This window comes from Podarcis bocagei (genome assembly GCF_964188305.1).
Source record: "Podarcis bocagei genome assembly, chromosome: 17".
Lineage (NCBI taxonomy): Eukaryota > Metazoa > Chordata > Lepidosauria > Squamata > Lacertidae > Podarcis > Podarcis bocagei.
The window spans coordinates 4,820,298-4,842,361 of NC_138143.1; the positions used below are offsets into that span (position 1 = coordinate 4,820,298).

Consider the following 22,064-nt stretch of genomic DNA (forward strand, 5'->3'; position numbering starts at 1 on the left):
TGTGTGTGTAATGCAAATGCTACTATGGTTGATTTTAATAAATTTATAATTACAGACTTCAAGGTGTCTTACTTACAACATCTTTTTTACTATGTTGTAGGAAGTAGGTAGAAATATAGATACATAAAAGAATGCCCATTTGTTACTGCATCTTTCTGTTTGTTCAGTTTGTTCAGAAGATAGATTTCCAGGGGAACTCCAAGCAATTTTGTTTGGGAACCTCTGATTTACAGAGTGTCACCAGAGTACAGTGAACACTCAGGTTGCGAACGTGATACATGCGGGATGCACTTTTGCAACCCGCAGTGTCTGCAACCCGCAGCGCCGTGTCTGCGCATGTGCGGGTTGTGATTCGGTGCTTCTATGCATGTGCAAAGCTCAATTTAGTGCTTCTGTGCAAGCGCAAGCGCCAAAACCCGGAACTAACCCGTTCCGGTATTTCCGGGTTTTGGCGGTCTGTAACCCGAAAAAACGCAACCTGAAGAATCTGTAACCCGAGGTATGACTGTACATGATGCTGAACACAATAACATCAGTATGTACGCACACACTCTCTCTCACACACACAGCCCCAAAGAGAGCCAATTCAGAATATTTCTGCAGGGGAGAGGCAGAAAGACTTTCTAGGCTTTAGTCTCAGAACTCCTCTTGAATTGGGGCATCTGAACCAATGCAAAGGATGTCTGAGCATGTGCAGAGTGCTTTCCCCTTTACCAGGACCCATAAGCAGCTCTATTTGCAGCAGGGGTTTTCGTGGTGGTGGGTGGGCTCTTTTCAGGGCAGAGGGTGAGAGCGGCTGGGCGAGTCTGGGCCTTGTTCGCCTCTTGTTTTTAGAAACAAAGCGCTGAAGGTGCCTGTGAAGCAGCACTCGATCTGCCGCCTTGCTTGTCCTTTCTCATGGCTTGGCACACGCTTCCTTCCTTCCTTGTTTCCTCACCCCCACCCCCCCGTTCTAAAATAGGAAGTCACATACAATCTCTTGTTTAATTTTGAAGAAGCGCTTTCCCCTCTCGGTTCTGGGGCACCCAGCCTTCTACACCGCCAAGTCCATTTGTGGCAATGGCTTCAGTCAACATTCGCCCCCCGGGCTTGTCTCTGCAGCAAGCAGATGGCTTTGGCAGGACTTTGGGAGCTGATTCAATCAGTGTCCCTCCCCCCCTTTCCCATGAACTCCATATCCTCAAGCAGAACAATGGCAACAGGGAATAAAGGGTCCAGGAAAGAAGGGGGGTGGGTGGCTTTTGTGGGACAGGGTACATGTGGGTGTACACCTGTTGTTGTTCTTGCTGCTTCTTCTTCTTCTGTTTCCCTTTATTGACTTTTTATTTCCATTCTTCCTGCAGATGCTTGTCGTGTGTGAGCAGCCACTACCCTTGCCACTGGTGTAAATATAGACACACTTGCACCCACAACGTTGCCAAGTGCTTCTTCCTAGAAGGGCGAGTCAACACCACGGAGGTGAGAGCAGTCCTGGCAGTGTAAGGTGTTCTTTGCTCCCTCTTGCCCCGCTGCACCTTGTGGGAATGCCTGCCAGGCCCTGGAGAGAACCTCCATTCTTCATTCAGGGATACCAATACGCCACCCATCCCAAGCCATGCCCCCTTTTACCCTCCCCACTCAATGTAGTCCCCTGCAACCTCCCCTTTGCTTGTTGGAAAAATCCATAGGAGTTTGTATGGTGGGTCTGAAGCTTCCTCAATGATAATAATAATAATAATAATAATAATAATAATAATAATAATAATAATAATAATAATAATATATTTATACCCTGCCCATCTGGCTGAGCTTCCCCAGCCATTCTGGGCAGCTTCAACAAAATATTAAAATACAGTAATACATCAAACATTAAAAGCTTCCCTAAACAGGGCTACCTTCAGATGTCTTCTAAAAGTCTGGTAGTTGTTGTTCTCTTTGACATCTGGTGGGATGGTGTTCCATAGGGAGGGTGCCACTACCGAGAAGGCCCTCTGCTTGGTTCCCTGTAACTTGGCTTCTCGCAGTGAGGGAACCGCCAGAAGGCTGGACCTCAGTGTCCAGGTAGAATGATGGGGGTGGAGACACTCCTTCAGACATACTCAAGACTCAGTTTGATAGGCAGGGACTTCTCCCTTCCCATACCTGCTGCCTGAGGGGTTAGGAGGGGATGGGAGGTCTCCCTGCATGTGGCTTCAACCCGGAATATCACCTGCTTTCCTTGTTCTCTTGAGGGTTCTGTGTTTCTGCACAATAGCAGAAATGGCTGCAAGACAATTGATGCTTTGCTTTCAAATGTATGGACACATATGGAATGCATAACCACCTAGCTCACCTAACAACGTTGTAATATTTTGGAGTTTTGCAGAATTCAGAGTGTATTGCTTGGAGTAGTGCAGGCAGAAAAAAGGAGGAATAAGAGTTGTGAGGTGGGAAAGGAAGGTGAAGGTATCCTTTTACCTGACCGCTGAATGCTGCCCTAGTAAGACAACCTATCTTCAGATGACATGAGCTCTAGAAATTTTACTTGAAATGTGAACAGAGAACCGAGATTTGTGGAAGTCTAGATTGTCTTTAGGCTGTTTCCTGTGTTGTAGCATGCAAGCGAAGAGCTGTTCTTCCTTGGAGGTTTTAAAGCAGACGTTGGATGGCTACCTGTCATGGATGCTTTAGCTGGGGTTGGACTAGATGACCATTGGGTCCCTTCTAATTCTATGATTTTGCCGTGGGATCTTTGGTATAAATGTACGTTCCCACAGACCAGGGAATCCCAAGCAATCAGAGGAAAGTCGGCAGGTGGCAGATCGACGGCATTGGCAGCCGATAATAGCACTAAAGTGCCTGTGCTGGGGCGGGGGTCTGGATCAATGCTGGTGGGGGGCAGGAAGGACCAGGGTATTTGCTGGGAGTGGGGCCAGTCGCTCATAATCAATCGTCTGGCCCAAGCGGCGGGATCAATAGACCTAGAGACGCCCGGGGCTCTTTGTGGGTAGGTAATTGATAGCAGCTCCCTTTGAGGGGCCAGCGTTCGGGTTGCGGTCGGATGTGGTGGCTGGAGCTGGGAGTGGCCTGGACAGCAATCTCAGAGGCTCTGGGAAGCAGAGCATTTAGTGTAACAGTTGGGGTTGAATTAGCACTGGCAAAACGGGTGTGCACTCGGGAGGACGTGTGTGTGTGCGCGCGTGTGCTGCACACTAGAATTGAGCGAGAGAGCGGGGAGGGAACTTAGTGCTTCGCTCTTCTCTGCTGGCCCTGCCTTTTGTCTTGACCCCATTGTCTTGGGTCTGGACAGGAAGTTGCACCCAGGGCTTGATTGTTCTCCAGGTCAGGACCACATTTCCTCTATTGCTTCCTGGCGTCACTGCCCCCCCAACCTCCCTGCTAGCCATGTAAACAGAGCAGCACGCCCCCCCACCTTTCCTTTGGTACCAAGGAGCAATTAACTAGACTCTGGTTTCCATGGCAACTCAGAGCGCCCAGCAGGCTCTTTCATCTCCATCTTTCTCCCGCGGCTGCCCCAGGCAAGAGGAGGAGATGGAAGCCAGATTCCTGGGTTTTATCCTGTGCTCAGGACAGGGGTCTCTGGGGGTGGGAAAGGTCACGTTTTTGGGGTGGGGACAGAAAGAGCCTCAGTTCTCATGGTGGAAAGGGTTGTGTGTGGAGCCAAGATTGCTCCCTTAGTAATACTTGCGAATCAGTGGAATGGTAAGCTAGTGGGCTTACTTGTAAGTAAGCCTGCCTGGAGCAGGCGGGGGGGGGGAGCTACTTCTCTCCCTCCCACACACCCCAGTCTCTCATGTCTGCTATTTCAAATGTACACTGGTTATAATTTAGACCAGGGGTCGACATGGCTTACCGGGCATGGGCCGGATCACTCCCGCAGAGATCCTCTGTGGACCGGGCCGGCACAGCGTGGCACTGGAAATCACATCTGCACATGTCCACGGTGCCAGAAATCGCTTCTGCACATGCCCAGATGCCAAAAATCGCACCTGCACAGAAGTGATTTTTGGTGTCTGGGCATGCACAGAAGCGATTTCTGGCACCGTGGACATGCGCAGTCGCGATTTCCGGCATCTGGACATGCGCAGACGCGATTTCCGGCATCTGGGCATGTGCAGAAGCAATTTCCGGCATCTGGGCATGTGCAGACATGATTTCCGGCATCTGGGCATGTGCAGAAGTGATTTCCAGTGCTGCGGAAGAGGATCCCCGCGCCGTGATGTGCCGGTTTAGCGCAGCACAGGGGGACTCACTGAGCAGGCGGCTCGGTTTGGAGGCGGCGCATGAGCCAGTTAAGCGACCCTCATGGGCCTCTTCCAACCCATGGGCCTTAGGTTGCCGACCTCTGATTTAGACTCATATATCTCCTCTGCTTTCAGTCCTGCACTGGCAACGTTCAAAAGTGCATGGAAACAGTACAAGAAGTTGTGTGTGTGTCAGTCAATGTGTCATTTTTAATAGCACATGCAAATGCCTTGCCTCTCTCCTGTAGGGCTGCCCTGAGCTGCTTCCTGGTGGTGAGATACTGATCCCAGTGGGAGTGTTGCAACCCATTACCCTGCGTGCCAAGAACCTTCCTCAGCCTCAGTCAGGACAGAAGAACTACGAGTGTGTCCTGGGCATCCAAGGCCGGCAGCAGAGAGTCCCAGCAGTGCGCTTCAATTCAAGCAGTGTGCAGTGCCAGAACACCTCGGTGAGGCAGCCACACATTTTACGCACGTATTTTGAATACCTCTTTCCCATGTTCCGCAGCATTCTGCAGCCGCGAAGGCTGGAAACATTGGAATGGAAAAAGGAGATTCAGTGTCTCGCTGTTCTGGGGCTGCCACCGGTTTTTCTTCCCTGTGCTTCACTTCCCCTGCTTCTTAACAGTTGTAAAATGCCTCCTTCTGCATCTGTGGCACAATCTGCACACATGTTTTAAGGGCAAGGACCAGAACCCATCCCAGCTGATGATGTTCCAGTGGTTGGAGTGTTGGGTTCAAGCCTTTGCTGTTGACTTGTTTTGACACACCATCAAATGGCTAACTTTCTTGGCCTCAGTTGTCTGTTTGTATAATGGTAATAAAGGTAAAGGGACCCCTGACCATTAGATCCAGTCGCGGACGACACTGGGGTTGCGGCGTTCATCTTGCTTTATTGGCCGAGGGAGCTGGCATACTGGGTCATGTGGCCAGCATGACTAAGCTGCTTCTGGCGAACCAGAGCAGCGCACAGAAACACCGTTTACCTTCCCGCAGGAGCAGTACCTATTTATCTACTTGCACATCGTTCTTTTCAAACTACTAGGTTGGTAATAGTAGCCCAATTAACAGTATTGTACTCCTGTAATGATGAATAAGGTGCAAAACACAAAGTGTTCTGTACATTGAGCGTTAGATTGCTTACATTTTTGCATATGAGCTTTAGCATGCTCCCAAAGTATAAAAAGCATCTCTCTTTTTTTTAAAAAAAAGACAGTAACTCTCTCCTTTGTGAACCTCCATACCATCCCTGGCCATTGGCTATGTTGGCAGGAGATGAAGAGAGTTGGAGTCCAACAACATCTGGAGAGCCACAGGCTCACCGTCCTGCTCTTGCCCCATGAGTAGAGTTGCCCAAACCCATGTATGTTCAGTGAGGTAGGAAGGTTTGCCAGTGAAACCAAATGAGGGTGAACTCCCAACAAAATTTAACAAAATGGGCTGCAAGCAGAACTGCAGTTTAGGGTGAGTAGCTAGAGAGATGCATGTTGGGTCAAAATAGATAAATAAAATATAACTGCATAAATGATGATGGACTAAATTGACTGTGAGTATCTAGGAAAGAGATTTAAAATCACAGTGGGAAAATGTACTTAATACTTCAATGTAGTGTATAGAAATAGTGGAAAGGGGGAAGGCTAATTCCATGTTAAGAACTGGCAAAGGGACTGAAAATAAGTCTGCAACTACTGTAGTATACTGTGTGGAGTTATCACTCCATCTGAAAAAGGACATCACACATCTGGAAAAGGTTGAGAAAGGACAACTAAAACCTTAACTTGACTGAAGCACAAAGCTAAAGGGGATTTACAGAGGAGCTTTATAAAGCTAACTATAAAGCAGTTGGATAGTGAGATTTCCCTTTTTGCTCTCAAATAATTTTAGAACCCAATGAAATTCAGGGCATTGTCAGCATTTGAGCAGTACTTGGTAGTTAGTCCATTTTCCCTTCTTTGAATTAGATTGTAGTAGTTCATACCTGCACTTACTTGAGTTTGTACATTGAGAAGCAGCTTTAGTCTTTCCTGTTCATACCTGTAGGTGTTCTCATTTTTGGTGTTTGTCTCTGCCTTCTAATTTTTTGATTCTGTTATGCCAATTAACTAACATCAGGGCATGTACATAGATAGCTGCAGGTATGTTGCTGCTGCTGCTGCTGCTGTTGTAAATTCTCAGTGATCACTTCTGTTGTACTCTGGGTTTTATTTTGAAAATCTGAGGGATCAAAAGAAATAGCCTTAGCACCGTGTGTGTGTGTGTGTGTCTGGCTGCTTTGTCCTCTGTTCAAGAGTGCACTGAAAGTAGTTACAAGCACAGCTGGAAAACACGCAAAAAAATTGAGGCACTAGTAGGCATGGAAAGGGGAACAGAAAATGATTATTGATCCACCCACCCAAAACACCAGAAGGAATAATCTGCAACCCAAGTGAAGCAGTTTGGAGCCCAGTTTCCCCCAACTTGCCAGGTTTTCCCTTATTGAGTAAGCCCAAATTTTACAGGTGGAAGGCATTGAGAATGACATTATTTGAGGGTAATGTCAAGTGGACTACACAGATTAAATGGCAGCCCAAACAGCTGCAAGAACATATTACGCCCTGAGAGTGTAGAAAGTGGGATGAGGGTGAGTGAGGGAGACAGTTTCCTCCTCCTCTTGTAATACTGGAATTCAGGGTAATCCAATGAAATAGATGGACAGTAAATTCAGGACAAACAGAAGGAATTGCTTCTTTGTGTAATGCATAATTAACTTGTGGAATTTGCTGCCACACGATGTAGTGATAGCAGTTACGTTAAGATGGCTTTGAAAGGGGATTAGGGAGATTTATCCTCCATGAATTTATCAATGGCCACTGAATGACAGTTGCTGGGAGCAACTGCACAGGAGGGCTATTACTTCCACGCTCTGCTTGTAAGCTTCCCATAAGTTGTACCACTGTGGGGATGATGGTGCTGGGCTAAATCAAGATGCTGGACCTTTAGTCTAATCCAGCAGGGCTTTTGCCTCTTGAGTGCCAGGTGCTTGATGCAATCAAAGGGGAGAACTCTTGCTTTCAGTGCCTAATGAGCTGCTGCCCTCATGGAGTGCCTTTGAACTCCCAGAGGCATCTGGCCGGTTGGCTGGCTGGCCACTGTTGAGTAGTTCCTGTTCTGTGAGATTTGGAAGTGTAAATCTAAATGAATAATGATTTGAACTAGCTATACTAAAAGAGTGAAGAGAAACATGCAGATTTATCCTCCAACAATCCTTAGTTTTGTAGGACCCACTTCCAGAGCTGGCCAGAGTCAGGCCCACCACCCTCACCTTGGCTTCCTAATCAAAACTGGCTGTGTTTATGTGGGGCGTCCACTGGATGCTCCACCGAGGTTTCCGCCTGCTGTTTATAACCTAATACTGCACTCTATAATCCTTTCCCCGTGGCTATTATTAACAAAGGTTGGTTCTCTCCCCCCCCCCCACATTGGACCATTTGTCTTCCACAAATGGTGAGTGGGCAAATTGGAAGAACTTTCCCAATGGGTGATGGGTGTGGGCTTACCCTATAGATGATGAGTCCCATATTACAAAAGAGACATTGCCAGGCTGGGCTTCTGAGGGCAGGGGAGCTATTGGTTGAAGTAGCAGCAACGCTTAAACAAAAAAACAAATTCTTGTCCACCTCATGCTTATGATAAACCCACCCAGCTGAAAGTTCTGGATTTTTACCTGTCCCAAAGATTAATGCCATCTTTGGGGTAATGTGTGTGTGTGTTTTGCCCCAACACCCTGAAAGTAACAAAAACATCTAGGCTATTAATGATTTCGGTCTGCAAACAGGGTCAAGGGGATTCTGGCTGCTGTGCAATGGAAACAGGGTGAGCATCCTCCTTTTTTCACTGCTTTTCCTTAGGGTCTAGCTACTCCTCTTTTCCCCCCTAGCTGCTGCCCCTTTCCTATCCAAGACCACCCAAGTTCCCATATCAATGTGCCCTTGGGTCTGAGATTGCTGAAATTAAATGCTTAAAGTTGACCCACGGAGAAGGAGCTGTCATCTAAGACTTGACCTAAGACTATACTCCGCCTGCCCTCTTTGCCTGCCTTTTTATTTGGCATTCTTTCAGGGGGCGGCTCTGCTGGTCAGTTTCCTCCTCCTTAGACTCAGTTTTGCCCTTGTAGAACTCGGCAGGCAAGATGATGGCGTCAAAACTAGAATGAGCTGGTTCTGTCTGTCATTGGTGCTATCTCCACCCACTGTTGGTCTCCCTGGCTTCCACCCTACTAGTCTTGGTGGGCACAGACCACCACAGGTTCTACCTCCCCTGTTGGAAGTAGTATGCTTCTGAATACCAGTTCCTGGAAATCACAGGTGGGGAGAGAACTGTTGTACACAGGTTCTGCTAGCAGGCTTTCCATAGGCTTCTGGTTGGCCCTTGTGAGCTCTTGGACTAGATGGGTCATTGGCCATCAGGGCTCTTATATTCTTACAAAGGACCAACCTGGCTTGCATTTCCAATCCAGATGAGGCAAGCTAGGCTAGCTCATCTTAGTTATGTCCTCCTAGAATCTCGTTTAAGTATCAAAAGGAGGTCAAATAGGAGGATTTATTGTAGTCTATAAGAGTTCCATCTTCCTCTCCAGGTTCATGTATTGCAGAGCCTTCATTCTGAGTGTTTGTTGGGTAGTTGGGACACAACAAAGGTTCTATTAGTGTACTGACCGCTCAGCTTGCTGCCTGATATTTGCCTTGCCTGATTTGAAGGAGGTAGTCTTGGACTTTTAGTGGCGAGGCTCAGGACCTTATGGCAACCATGAGAACCACCAGGCTATTCCCAGAATGTTTTGTACCCAATTCATTTGATATTCTTCATGTGATGTTCTTTGTTGAGGGTGAACTGATAGCGGTCCTTGGGTTGAGGGATTTCTTGGCTGTTTCCCAGTCATGGGCAGATCACTTACCTGGTGGTGACTCCAGTCCTCTGCAAGAGGGGAGTGAGAATGGGGGCAAGGAGGTTGGGCCAACTCCAAAAGCTGATGAATCCAAGCACTTTCCTGACAGCCCTTCTCCTGGAATACAGAGGAGGTTGGGGTGATGAAGCAATAGGGATGCTCACTGGAATGTGAGTGGAGAGGAACTTGGAATGAGACTGAACAAATCCAGGCTACAGCTCATTTTAGAGGCTCCCTCGTGGCAGCGATGGCAGCAAACAAAAACTAATTTTCTGCCACTGTTGTATCTCTGCTGAGCCATTCAGCAGAGCCGGTGTTGAGTGGACAGAAATCTTCTGCATTTAGGTCCTCAGGGTGATTGTAATGAACCCTTGGTAGCCTGTTGAGATTTATCTGCCAAGCACTTCACCAGTAAAAATTGCTCTCATCTTCTCCAACTTAGATGACACTTTAGATCCAGTGTAAGTGCTAGAAGTTGGGCTTTTAGATTGGAATTTCTAGCGACAGACAGACAAAAAACAAACAATCATCTTATAATCAGGGATTATTTGGTATGTGTTTGTGGGGAAGATCTCCCCCTTCCTTTGCTCTCCTCTTGGGTTGCTTCTGTGGGGTTTGGCATTTTCTCCTCCTGGTGACTTCTGTTTCTATTAATATTGGCATTTGGCAGGAAACTACCTCACTTCTGCACATTTCATTGTCGTGAGATTAGGCTGTCATGTATTTTTTTGGTGAGGTTTTACAGTCTTCTTCGCGGTGACTCATACATTTCTGCTGTAGCTGCTGAGGTAGCATTTTCAGCCTGAGGGATGGTGATCAAACTGAGAGGGCTTATATGTGCTTTGCATTTGGGGTTAGGTTCTGATCCCTGTGGTGCTTTGCAGTAAAGGGAACATGGGCTGGTTTGGTGCCAGGTGTTGAGTACTGTTGGGAAACTGACTTATATCTGATCCGCAGACACTTTTGGGCAGCAGCTGGATGGTGGTGGTGGTAGTATATGTGCACAGATAATTTCAGGAGGATAGCTTTTCATCAGAGTCTGATACCAGCTACTCCATCCCATCTGCACAAGGATTCCTCTTGCACCAGGGGACTTGCCCTCTGTCCCCCTATGCAGACCCAGTACCCTGCCCAAATCGGTTCCAGAGGGTTGGAACAGATTTAGGGGCTGCTTGTGGGGGGAAGATTGGGAGAATGTTTGGTTGTGAAAGGAGCTGACAGAACAAAAACTTAATGCTGTGTTGGCTTTCGCCCTGGTCTCCAATCTGGATAAAAATTCATAGATAATAATTATAGGCGGTTTTCAAACCATTTGGAATTCATGATTGCCTGGTTCAGACATTGGGTCCTACAATGCACACCTTTGAATGGAGCTATGCCCAAACCCTAGGCCGCGTGCATGATGTATGAATGATATTTTTGCCTTATTCATACATTTAAAGAGCATGTATGGGCATAAAGGTGGATGGAGGTGGCATGAAACTGTGAGCAGCCCCCCACATGGCTCTGTGGCCACTGGGGGCTGCCTCCATGTCCACCACCAGCCTTCCCGTGTGGAGCAGGAAAGTCTGATGGATGATTCTTTGAATGTTTGGTTGAACATGTGGGGAGGATTATTGTTGTTTGTATGTTCAGGTGAATGTGTGAGAAGTTTGGGGTAGACTCAGTGGGGATGCTGAGGGTTAGGCTATCAGGTGCAGTCGTGCACCCCTGTTTATGCCGGCAAAATGGAGCTCTTGTATCCAAATTGTGGCCTTGGTTTTTGAAGGTCCCCCCCACCTCGGGACATGGTGAACTGAGATCCGAATATATCAGAGCTTTCCCAAAGCCAGGTCCACAAGCCAAAATTCTGTAGGAATGGTGAGAATCTACCTATAATGGTTGTAAGTTGGGAACCACCTTCCTTTCCCTCCCCACCCCTTTACAACTCTCCTCCAAAACTGTAGCATGCTGACTGCATCAGTACATGGCTTGGCTTGCTTGTCTGAGCTAACTTAAGCTATTTGCTCTGCAGGCACCTCACAGAGCTTCACCTGCTCGCAGTATTGGGGTACCATGGAAGTCTGAGGCAGGTGGTGAATGGATGTCCTTCCTTTTGGCTCATTTCAGGGCAGCAAGTCTAGAAGGAGTGATTAATGGTGTTTTTGGGTGCTGCTTGGCAGCAAAGGCTTTATCTTCCTTCCCACCTTCCCCTCCACTTAATTAACACTGTTGCATTTCTATAAGTTAAGTGGTATGGAAACAGTGACGGAATGGAATGAAGGATTCCACATTGCTTTTTTTTTTTAATAAGGATTAAAGAGTCTCTTCTTTTGGCTGGGGCAGAAATAAACAGCAGGACTTACTGAAGATCTGTGTTGGCACTTGTTCTGTTTACTTTTAACATGCATTAATGATGTGAGAGAGGATGGACCGACTCTAAAGAGGCTCAAATGTTCTGCAGGCGATGCAGAATAATTCCAGCTGGCAAAGTACAAAGAAGGCTGCAGAGATGTGTCAATAATAAAAATAAAAGTAAACCAGGTGGCTGAGGAACAAGATGTCTGAGAACACAGAGGGCTGATATAGCAGCAAAGTTATATATGTGATGCAGGGAAGATTTTATTTTTCTACATCTGTGGCCCTAGTCAACAAGTTACTTCAACTACTGTACAGTGGTACCTCGGGTTACAGACGCTTCAGGTTACAGACCTAACCCAGAAATATTACCTCAGAATGAGAACAGAAACCGTGCTCCGGCGGCGTGGCGGCAGCAGGAGGCCCCATTAGCTAAAGTGGTCCTTCAGGTTAAGAGCAGTTTCAGGTTAAGAACAGACCTCCAGAACGAATTAAGTTCTTAACCCGAGGTACCACTGTACTTGGAGAAAAGACTGGGGAGCGACACTTGTTGCCATTGCCTCCATGCCTCCCTCTTACCTCAGGACAGGCAATTGTGGGGGCTGGATATGGTGCAAGGGATGCCCCCACCTTCAGACTCCTAATGTTTATTTTATTAAACAAGATTTATATACCACTTATATCAGCAACAACAAAAAACCATGAGTGGTGCACATAAAATAATATGGAATTTGTATAAGAAAATACCAATAAAATCAACCCTCCGACAAACAAATAGGCATACAATTGATCAAAATATAAATAAAATTTTAAAGTTTTAAAACAAGTGCACACAATAAAATTACATGCCTGGGTATTGTTGTTTTATTTAGGTGTGTGCTTGTTCATTTAAAACTAATGCTTTCCCAATGGGGAAAGGAGATTGTATTCAGGAAAATTATCAACATGCTGTAGCTGCCAAAAACTGCCGGAGAATCCTGAGAAAGGGATAAAAAGTATTATGAACACAGTGAAGCAGCCAGAACTTGAATACTGTGCATTTTGCATCCTGGGCAATGTCTGTAAAGCTATTCCCTTGCCAAACTGCATACCGTATTTTTCTGTGTATAAGACACCCCCATGTATAAGACAACTCCTGGTTTTTTTAACCCCAAATTAAGAAATCAATATTTTAAACTAGGGTTGCCAAAACCATGCTTGGCTAGCTGTTGAGACCGGCGGCAGCAGCAGTGCTTTGGTTGATGGTGGGTTTTGCTGCAAATTGTTGTTTCCTCCTCCACCTCCTCTTCCTCCTCCTCCTGCTGCCACCTGTGGTTTAAATGGTGGAGCTGAGCGCCTCGCTGCTGCCGAAAAAACAGTGACAGCTACTGGGCAAGCACCATCTTCATCTCGCAGGGCCCTGCCGCCGGGAGAGCTTGGCCTGAGCCTGCTGGGCTCCTCTCACTCGCCATGTCTGGCAGTGGTTGATGGCGGCGGAAAGTTCTTGAGCTTTTTAGGGCGACCGCCCTGAAAGTTGTTCAGCTTTCTTTGTCCAAGCAGGCAAACTGCGACACCCAATCACCCCGCCAAATGCACGCTCCAGCCCACCCAAGCCCAAAACCTATTTGTGTAAGACGACCCCCAATGCTTTACTAAATTTTTAAGCAACAAAACATAATCCTATACACGGAAAAATACGGTAGTTTTACAGCACCCAGTCGGGGCAAAGCAGTTGCTTTAGCTTTGTTTTACTTTCAGTTCAGATTGTTAGCAGCACGTCCAGACAGGAGCTAGGAAAACCCCTGCTTTGATTCTTAAAAGTTTTCATCCCTTCATTGCTGGGTCTTTGTAGGATTACTATACAGCCTGTGGAGTTCTGGCCAGCACATCTTAGAAAGGACTTTTTGGCTTTCTGATGTGATCAAAGCAAACCCCATCATCCCCTTCCCAAGTCAAGAAAAGAACCATTACTCTTAGTGTACAGCTCAGCAATTGCTTGTCCTCAGTGTACAGAAATTGTAATGATCTGATACTGTACATAGTCTTATGTAAAAGTATTTCTGTTATACAGTTCTAGAAATCATTTGGGGCTATTAAATGCATGAACACCTTTGCTTAAACATTGTTTTTATCATTTTAAAAGAAAACAAAGGCTGGGGGGGGGGGGAATTGAGGACCTGCCCTTCCCAAATTCCCCGTTCTTCCCACTAGGGCTTTCATACCTCTAGACCAGGAGTCAGCAACCTAAGGCCCATGGGCCACAGGCATCCCACGGGGGTCATTTAACTGGCCCACAAGCCGCCCCCGAACCAAGCTGCCTGCTCAGATGCTGGAAATTGTGTCCGCGCAGACACCGGAAATTGCGGCTGTGCGCGTTCATGCGCGCATGCACAATCTGGCCCACAGAGGGATTTCTGCTGGAGTGAACCAGCCCAGGTGAGGTCAACCTTGCCGACCCCTGCTCTAGGCTCTATAGATGTTTTTGGACTCCCAACTAACATCATCCCCAGCCAGCATGACCAACATCTGGAGGGACATATCGGTCCTGCTCCAAACAAGGTTTCCTGGTTTGTGCCTGTAGGTTCTGTGTATGCGTGCAATATAAATATGTAATATGGGGATTATAGAAAAGCGTCTGCTTCTTTTGGCAGCTGTCGATAAATCCCTACAGAGGCCAACTCACATGCTGAGAGCCCAGGAAGTGCTAACAGTGCAAGAAGTGGGGTTATGATCCAGATTCAGTAGATTAGCAAGTAGGACCTTTCCACCTAGGGTGACTGTTTACTCAATGCCAACAAAGAGGGTAAAGGAGGACACAGACCTAAATAAAATGTGCAAATATCAAAATGATCACTACAGTTTAAATAGAACTACAGTGCATGTCTCCATACTGGGGAAGATGATCGCCGGGTTGACCTGTGTGCTTGCTCAGTGTGCTGTCCAGATGCTCGCTGTTGATGGGCAACTTCAAGGCCATTCCTCTCCAAGTCCAATTTAAAGATGCATATGAAGGGAGATTTCATCTAGGTCTTTGTCTTTAAGCAGAACTCAGAGCAGGCAGCCCTTCAGACAGAGGACTACCCTCTGTAAAGTAGGGTGTGTTGCTGCTGCCCTAGTCAGAAAGTTGAGCCTTAAGGGGGATTGGCAGGCTCTTAAGTACAGCTCATGCTTCCTAGGTGGCAAGGCAGTTGGTGTTCTGTCTGATTCTGGGGAGGGGCCCTCTTTTAGGTTTTTCCAATGTGTATTTCTGAATAGGGATTCCCATCACTACAGTCATACTCAGTAGGGATGGGAGAGAGATGTGATATTGTTTGCATTTCAATGAGAAACTCCCTGATTTGCACTTCTCAGACCAATGTACAGACCAACACACAAATATCCTTTGAACTTTACCCTTCTCCAAAGTTTGTGCCTCCATTGAGAGCCAGTGTGGTGTAGTGGTTAAGAGCAGTGGACTCGTAATCTGGTGAACTGGGTCGATTCCCTGCTCTTCCACATGCAGCTGCTGGGTGACCTTGGGCCAGTCACACTTTTCTGAAGTTTCTCAGCCCCACTCACCTCACAGAGTGTTTGTTTGGGGGAGGAAGGGAAAGGAGAATGTTAGCCGCTTTGAGACTCCTTTGGGTAGTGATAAAGTGGGGTATCAAATCCAAACTCCTCTTTTTCTTCTTCATTCCCTAGCAACCAGTGTGTGTGAAAATGCATATATTAGAGAAAAGTTTACATTAAAGAACAACATATAAAAATGCATTCTATTGGGGGAATTGCTTTTTTAAAATGGTTATATTTGTCAAAACTGCATACAAAAAGGTATATTTTGGGAGAATTTCACCCTAACATGCTGACAAATTTTCACGATGGTTCATTTTTAAATGCAAAATATTGTTGCAAAAATGTGGAAAACTCAATTTAAGATTGGGAAAATGAGAAACGGAAATTGACAGGTGAACCAATTCCTAGTATTTTGCCCTCTCATACATTTGTGACCCATCTCTTTCCCACAGTACTGGTATGACAGTGATGACCTGGGGGAACTGCCGCTGGATTTTGATGTCATTTGGGATGGAGACTTCGCCATTGACAAGCCACCAGGGTTCAAAGGTATGAGCCCTAGATGCAGAGTGTGTAGATCACCGTTTGTGCTAATGGGGTGCCTTAGGTCTGATTTATCATGGATCACTTTCCAGTTTTCTAAAATGAACATTTTGTTACGGAGAAACCTTACACAGTGATAGTTGGAATGCAGTACACCAGGGCACGTCAGTGCCGTCCCAAAACTTTTTGCAGCCTGAAGAACAGAAATGCCCCTTCTCAACCAGTGGTGCAGGAAGCCTCTTGGGCTCCTGGGGTGGTGTGCCCAGGGGTGGGGCAAACCGCCCATAGGGGCAGGGTGAACTGCGCCACATGGCACGTATTAAGTAGTGGGTTGACATAGCAGCCGGCACAGCGATTTCTTCAAGTAGCTCTTTTATTAAGATAAGCTGGAATAGAACTGACTGCGAACAGCTCAGCCGGCCTGTATTTATAGGCAGCCGGCTGTCAACATTGTAACCACAACAGCTCAGAGTTCCCGCCTAAACTAACTGCCGCGGACCTGAGTGAAAACTATCTACAGACCTGAGTGAAAACTATATACAGTATCCCCCTGTTGGCCCAGGGTGAAAATACACTACATAACACCACGCATAGGGGCTAAGGACAGGGTGCACTGCGCAGCACCCATAGGGATGGACAGAGGCAGAGCTAGCGGCAGTGTGCGTCCCAGGGATGACACCCAGGCCGGACCCCCCCCCCCAACCTTGCTCCACCTCTGTTCTCAACACCACCCACCAACACTGCTAAGGCCAACACTTCTTTTTTAAAAAAAGTCTTACTACACTCTTCAGTCACCAATTTCCTGCCTTCATCTGTCACTCCTTCCCTACTTCCAGTGCTGCCTAAAACAAGTGACTTAACCCTGATGTATGTATGGTAAAGCCATCTCTGGAAGATAGAGAAGATGCCTTAAACTGTATCCAACTGTTGGTCCATCTACCTTAGTTTTGTCCACACTTCCTGCTAGAATCTTCCCAGGGTCTTAGACTGGACATATTTGCTGGCCTATCTGGATCTGCTGGGTAGTTAAACCTGGAACTTTACTCATACGGAGCAGATGCTGTACCCCTGAGCTTCAGCCTGCATCTTGGTTGACCCTGGTGTGATAACTTCCAGCCCAGGTGCATTCAAAGACACAGTAGCATCAAGAAGCTAACCTACTAAAAATAAAAAAATTCCTTCCAGTAGCACCTTAAAGACCAACTAAGTTAGTTCTTGGTATGAGCTTTCGTGTGCATGCACACTTCTTCAGATACCATGCACACGAAAGCTCATACCAAGAACTAACTTAGTTGGTCTTTAAGGTGCTACTGGAAGGATTTTTTTTATTTTGACTATGGCAGACCAACACGGCTACCTATCTGTAACTAACCTACTAAAACGTTGATGGTGATTCTGCCATGTTAAGCATGCAGCTGAATCTTGGCCCACACTGCATGGTTTAGATTGCCAGCATAGGTGGAGGGATCTTTGAGGGAGGTGGCAATCTGGTGCATTGAGAAGAGAGGAAGTTCCTTTCATTTCATCTCCATGATGTTCTTCCCTCTCCCCAGCTCTGTTGTACAAGTGTTCAGCCCAGCGCTCCAGCTGTGGGCTCTGCCTCAAGTCGGACCCGCGCTATGAGTGTGGTTGGTGTGTTCCAGAACGCCGTTGTCTCTTGCGCCCTCACTGCCCTACTTCCCGGCAGAATTGGGTGCCACCTGGACGGCGGGGGGCCCGCTGCACCCACCCCCGCATCACCCAGGTAAGAAAAACTGCTTAGCGGTTCTCTTAAAAGTAAAGGAACCCCTGACCATTAGGTCCAGTTGCGGACGACTCTGGAGTTGTGGTGCTCATCTCGCTTTATTGGCCAAGGGAGCCGGCGTACAGCTTCCGGGTCATGTGGCCAGCATGACTAAGCCGCTTCTGGCAAACCAGAGCAGCACACAGAAACATCATTTACCTTCCTGCCAGAATGGTACCTATTTATCTACGTGCACTTCATGCTTTCGAACTGCTAGGTTGGCAGGAGCAGGGACCAAGCAACGGGAGCTCACCCTGTCACGGGGATTCGAACCGCCGACCTTCTGATCGGCAAGTCCTAGGCTCTGTGGTTTAACCCACAGCGCCACCCGCATTCTCTTACTGTGGTGTTTTTTCCTTCTTTTTTGGAACCCCTGCAAACCTTGCTGGGTTCCCTCCCCCCAATGAGCAGCCTTCCTCTCTCTTCCCCTCCACCCCAATCTCTCTGCAGGTGTTGCCATTGACTGGCCCCAAGGAAGGTGGGACACGAGTGACAGTTTGGGGAGAGAACCTGGGGCTTCATTTCTTCGAGGTGGGGGTCCGTGTGGCAGGCGTGCGCTGCACTTCTCTCTCTGCTGAATACATCAGCGCTGAGAGGTTGGTGAGGGTTTTCTGAAAACACTGGGTGCTGGTGGAGGAGGAGCCTGTGGGGTGCTGTCACGGGAAGGTATAGAACAGGGAATCTGAGCAGGAGCAAAACTGCAAAAACAACTGTGTGGTTCATGGTCTCTCACTTAAGACCACCTCCTGGACCTGGTGGTGCATTTAATGGCAGAACTCTGTGAATGCAGCTCCTTCGCTCCTCCCTTTGTACTTACACCAGGAAGTCCCCAGTTAACCAGAGTATCCCTTTTTCCCAGAATGGAAGAAACTCTGATCAGCAGCTTTGGAACAAGCCCAGGATCATAAAGTACAATTTATGGCAGAGTGCCTTTTAGTTATAGCACTTGGTTCTCGTGCATTTGTGAGCCAGGGCTTCCAGGCAGGTTTGTCATATTAACTAAAAACAAAATAATATCTAAGAAGGGAGGCTGCAGGGTTGCAAAATCGGAAGAATGAAAGGGAGCCAATACAGTGAGCTAATGAGCACACAGTTGTACTTGATGAAGCTATCATTTTAATCTTCACACTTTCTGATCAGACCAGAAAGATTTATGTTGCAAGAAAGGACAATAAATTAGTCTTTTCCTCCCCCCACGCCCCCGGTGTCATCCCTGCATGTTCCACTCATTTGAATTTAGACATGTTTGTCTAAATGTTTCCCTCTTAAACTCCAGAAACAAGGTTCCCATGCCCAGATTCTCTCACTTTGGTAAAACTGGTCTAAACTACCAATAATGGGTTTTCTTGGGGGTTAGCCACGCTTAACTTTTGCTCTGTTTTTTCCAGGCACCAGGAAAGAGCTCTGTGTTTAAGCTTTATTTCCCACTTTCCCTGCAAAAATCTGTGCTTTAGCATTCAGTTTAGCTTTTTCATGGATTGCCATTTGCTCCAGGGTTTTCTTGGGGAAAGATCCAGAGCAAAAAAAGGGAGGGGGACTTGGACACAAAACTTTAAAGTGTGGACCGTGCCTGGAAAGAGAGGGGCAAAAGGGAAAGTGTAGATAAGCTCTTAGGTAGGCCAAAGTTGACTTTGAAATTTCAATAGCACATGGATGGGTAACTTTTTCAGGCTTAACAGGTGGGAGGCTCAGATCCGCCATGATCTCTGTTCATCTTGTTTGGGCGGAGCGGTGGGTGGAAGGGGCCTTCCCAATGCAAAACAAGATGGTGTCCCTAGTCCCTTATTGCAGAAACCTCTGAGTTTTCCTTATACAGTGGAACCTCCGTTATGGTGAGGAGCCCCGCCACAACCCGTAAACGACGCAACCCAAAGTGTCGTGTCTGCGCATGTGTGCAGCACAATTTAGCGCTTCTGTGTATGCACAGACGCGATTTATCGCGACTGCATGTGCACAAATGGCGCGAACCTGGAAGTAACCCATTCCAGTACTTCCAGGTTTGCGCCAGTTGCAAGCCGAGGGTGATGTAAGCCGGAGGCAACGTAACCCGAGGCTCCACTGTATTTTGTGCTGAGAAGGATTTTGGTGCTGCCTTGATTGAGGGGGAAAGATAGGCCAGGCCAAAAGTATTCATTGGGCAGCTAGGAGAGATGCCAGGAAAATTTAGAGGATTTCATTGAAGGCCTCTCTGACCAAGGCTAACGCTGCTGACCCAACAGGCACTCCTGAGGAAATGAGGAGTCATTCCCTCCCCAGGGAAGAGCACTGACCAGACTAAAAGGTTTACCAGGCAAATGTCATTCTGTTCAAGGAGTGTTTCTTGCAAGGCCTTAACAAACCTGCAGTCCGGGGCAAGACGAAGAGAGCTGAGCTGTGCAAAAATAAATTATAACAAGGGGCATTGTGGAATGAAGAATTAGAAGCAAGTGATGGCCTTGCGAAGGGAAGGGATGTGGTGGACTCAATGGGGCTGCAGGGATTGGTGTGGTGGCGATGGGATGGGGAGGAAGCCATATTCTTCTGACAAATCATCCTTTCTCCCCTCAGGCTGGTATGCGAACTGGAGCCATCGCTTTTGCCTGACCCTCCCCCCGGGCCTGTGGAGCTGTGCGTAGGCGATTGCAGTGCTGACTACCGGACCCAGTCAGATACTCCCTTCACTTTTGTGGTAATCAGGGTGGGGTTTAGGGCTCAATAGGCATATTTAGCTTATATGATAAGCAATGAAGTACATGGTAGAAGTCTTGCTTGTAAACTGTGGGTGGGTTTATTTGTGGGAAGGGGTGTTTTCTGAGCCCCAGACCCAAAAAGTGGTCTGGTTCTGGAAGGGGTGTCCATGTTAATCAGCTTGAGGGAAGGGGGAGACTGTTCGTGAAGTGTATCTTCATTATTAATTTCTACCTGTTTCCTCATGTAGACCCCCAGTTTTCATGGGGTATACCCAGAACGAGGTCCTGCCTCAGGCGGGACGAAAATCAGCCTCCTGGGAACGCATCTGGATGCTGGGAGCAATGTCAGTGTTGTGATCCGGGGAGCACCATGTCAGCTGATAAGGTATTGTTTGGGGTGCCATTCAGCTTTCAGTGGAGTTGGCTGGGAACTCTTGGACAGGCTCAATATTAAATTGGGTTTGGGTGGGGGAAGGAATTGGGTGGAATTCAGCATCGCGCTGAGGTGAATGTCCATTCAGGACAAGCATTGCAGCAGGCGGAACAATCCCCCCCCATCTCCTTCCCCAAGCTCTGTTCTGGGAGTTGACCTGAAATCCCCTCCAAGCCTTTTTTTGGGGGGGGGGGAGGGTGGGCGCAAGTGGAGGAGATGAGGGGAAAGCTCCGCTGGGCGAGCAGAAGCCCTTGGGCTGAAAGGACTCTTTAGGCCAGTGGTTACCAATTGGTAGTCTGCAGACCCCAGAGGTCTGTTTCACCCATGCAGGGGGTCCCTGGCACCATGAGCAAGGGCGCAAAACTGCCTAGAAAGCACTGGACAAGTGGAAATCTGCTTGGCCCCATGCTTTCTAGGCACGGGACAAGCACAAATCTGGATGATCCCTAGGCCTGTTTATTTTTTGCATAGCACCTCCTTGGTATGTAGAAGCTATGAACCGAGAGTCAGCATGGTGCAGCCGGCAGAGTATCCAGCCAGAATTGAGGAGGGCCACGTTCAAATCCCCACTCAGCCATGAAGCTCCTCGACCCTGTTAACTGCCTTTCAGTTTAATCTACCTCAGAATAGAATAGGGTGGTGGTGGGGAGAATCAGGTGTGCTGCCCTAGAGCAGGATAAAAATGAAATAAGTCCATGGCCTGAGACCTAAGGTGGCCAGGCACAGAGGAGGGAAGCTCTGTGTTTACGTTGGACAGTGCAACGTGGGTGAGGGGAAAGTGGAAGGTCTTGAATGATGGGGTGCGGAGGAAGCATAATTTTTGAGGTTAGATTATTTGTGAGGAGGCTGTTTGTTTCTTTAGGGGCAATAACTCTCAGTTTCCCTCTCCCAAGGCGTAGCGCAGGGGAGATTGTCTGCCTGTCTCCCCCCTCAGCCCTAGGCCCAGGCCTCGCTGAGCTCAGCCTTCGCATTGACCGTGCTAACATCAGCACCAACGGCACAGTCTCCTTCCGCTACAACCCTGACCCGGTTGTCACAGGGATAGAGCCTGCCTGGAGCATTGCCAAGTAAGTGATGAGCCTGTGACAGCTCTAAGCTTCTTTACTAAGCATCTCTCATTCCCACAGGACGGTGCCCAGGCCCCAAATCAGAGTAACTGAGGAAATAAGGCTCTCCCCCCAACTTCCCCATGACTGCTGCTTAGTGGGGAGGGCCCTGATGCTTCCCCGCCCCCTCATGACTCAGAGAGGAAAATTGGGGGCTGCCCTCCATCCTCCACATTTAAAAAGTTTTACTTTAGACACTTCCGCTTTGTCTCGTTTATTCAATCTGTCTCCCATCTCAGTGTTTCTCAAACTATGGTCCCAGCTGTTGTTGAACTACAACTCCCATCATCCCTAGCTAGCAGGACCAGTGGTCAGAGATGATGGGAGTTGTAGTCCAACTACAGTTGAGGACCCATGTTTGACCAACACAGTCTCATCTTCTAGGCCAGCAATTTGTTGAGATTCCAATAGATAGACAGATATTTAGAGACACGCACACCTTACCCTGTTCCAAGGACAATATTGCTAATACAGGCATTCCCCCCACTAGGATTGGGCGATACCTGGTTTTCAAC

The 22,064-nt window shown here is 47.7% G+C and overlaps 1 protein-coding gene across 3 annotated transcripts in view; it reads left to right on the plus strand.

The window, feature by feature from the left end:
- Positions 1-22,064, plus strand: part of PLXNA3 (plexin A3) — a 70,298-nt gene that overhangs the window by 25,825 nt on the left and 22,409 nt on the right. For all 3 annotated transcript variants that reach the window (XM_081177183.1, XM_081177182.1, XM_081177184.1), the window contains exons 9-16: positions 1,344-1,458; positions 4,472-4,672; positions 15,468-15,564; positions 17,112-17,302; positions 17,792-17,937; positions 19,889-20,009; positions 20,259-20,395; positions 21,337-21,510. In XM_081177183.1, the coding sequence (XP_081033309.1) occupies positions 1,344-1,458; positions 4,472-4,672; positions 15,468-15,564; positions 17,112-17,302; positions 17,792-17,937; positions 19,889-20,009; positions 20,259-20,395; positions 21,337-21,510 (1,182 nt within the window). The remainder of the gene's footprint in view (positions 1-1,343; positions 1,459-4,471; positions 4,673-15,467; positions 15,565-17,111; positions 17,303-17,791; positions 17,938-19,888; positions 20,010-20,258; positions 20,396-21,336; positions 21,511-22,064) is intronic.